Here is a 951-nt window from a genome sequence, read left to right as displayed (position 1 = left end):
AGGGGTCTCTGTGTCCCTCTTGGCTGGATTCTTGTGGCCCCACAGTGTCACTGGCACCCCTCCCCCCCATCGCTGCGATCCCAGGGGGTCCCCGAGTCCTTTTAATCTTCCCTAGGAGCCGCCCTTCCCCAGATACTCCGTCCATCCGTCCATCCCAAAACTCCCCAGCAGCTCCTTCTCTCCCTGTCCTGCCCCACACGGGGCTCCTTTGGGAAAAGGAAGAATTTTTCCCATCCCCGTGGCCCTTTCCCAGCACAAAGCAAACCGGTCCCAGCCTTCAGTCCCAATTTTAGTTGAAAAATAAAGTCACATCCTTCTCAGCAGCCTCCACTGGGCTACAGGGCGGACGGAGAGGGATCCACGCTCTCCGTTGGGAATATTCCCCCTCCACCCCGGGATTCCTGGAGGCAGAGGTTGGTGTGGAACGGATTGGCTGTCATGGATCCGGCCAAGCACAGTCCATGGGAGGGCGAAGTGAGGAAAGCAGAGCTGAGGGGAGCTCATCCCCCATTCCCTCAGGTGGAACGGGGGGCGTCTCTCCCCTTCCCAGGGCCATGAAGAATTCCCCCCGGGAGCACCGTCACCTCTGAGACTGGGAGGGAAGAGGCTGAGCTGGAGGGCAGGGAAGTGGGGAGGGAAGGGAAGGGCCGGGCGGGCTCGTCACATCTTGGGGAAGCTGGCCAGGTTGGCCACGCCGCAGGCGTTGTTCATGTTGCGGGCGAGGAGGACGTAGCCCTTGTTGCCCCATTCCTCGCCCCAGCTGGAGGGTGGAAAAGCAGAGCCTGAGCCTCTGGAAGAGCCCCCCCAGCCACCTGCAATTCCCAATCCCCATCCCACCGTACCTGTTCTTGATGATCCAGTGCTTGGTGCCCTTCTGTGCCCCGTAGCCCACGGCCAGCACGGCGTGGTTGATGTTCTCGGCGTTGCAGCTCTCGTCGTAGTACACACCTT

At 61.2% G+C, this 951-nt stretch overlaps 1 protein-coding gene across 1 annotated transcript in view; it reads right to left on the bottom strand.

Moving 5' to 3' along the window:
• Positions 1-270: 270 nt before the first annotated feature.
• Positions 271-951, bottom strand: part of CTSK (cathepsin K) — an 8,179-nt gene continuing 7,498 nt past the window's right edge. Inside the window, exons 6-7 of the mRNA XM_008638178.2 lie at positions 843-948; positions 271-760 (exon numbers count right to left, since the gene is read on the bottom strand). Coding sequence (XP_008636400.1) covers positions 661-760; positions 843-948 — 206 coding nt within the window. The 3' untranslated portion in view covers positions 271-660. The remainder of the gene's footprint in view (positions 761-842; positions 949-951) is intronic.

This window comes from Corvus brachyrhynchos, unplaced genomic scaffold, assembly GCF_000691975.1.
Source record: "Corvus brachyrhynchos isolate BGI_N302 unplaced genomic scaffold, ASM69197v1 scaffold787, whole genome shotgun sequence".
Taxonomy (NCBI): Eukaryota; Metazoa; Chordata; class Aves; order Passeriformes; family Corvidae; genus Corvus; species Corvus brachyrhynchos.
The sequence above is the reverse complement of the archived record's forward strand: the minus strand, read 5'-3'. Positions and strand labels throughout refer to the sequence as shown.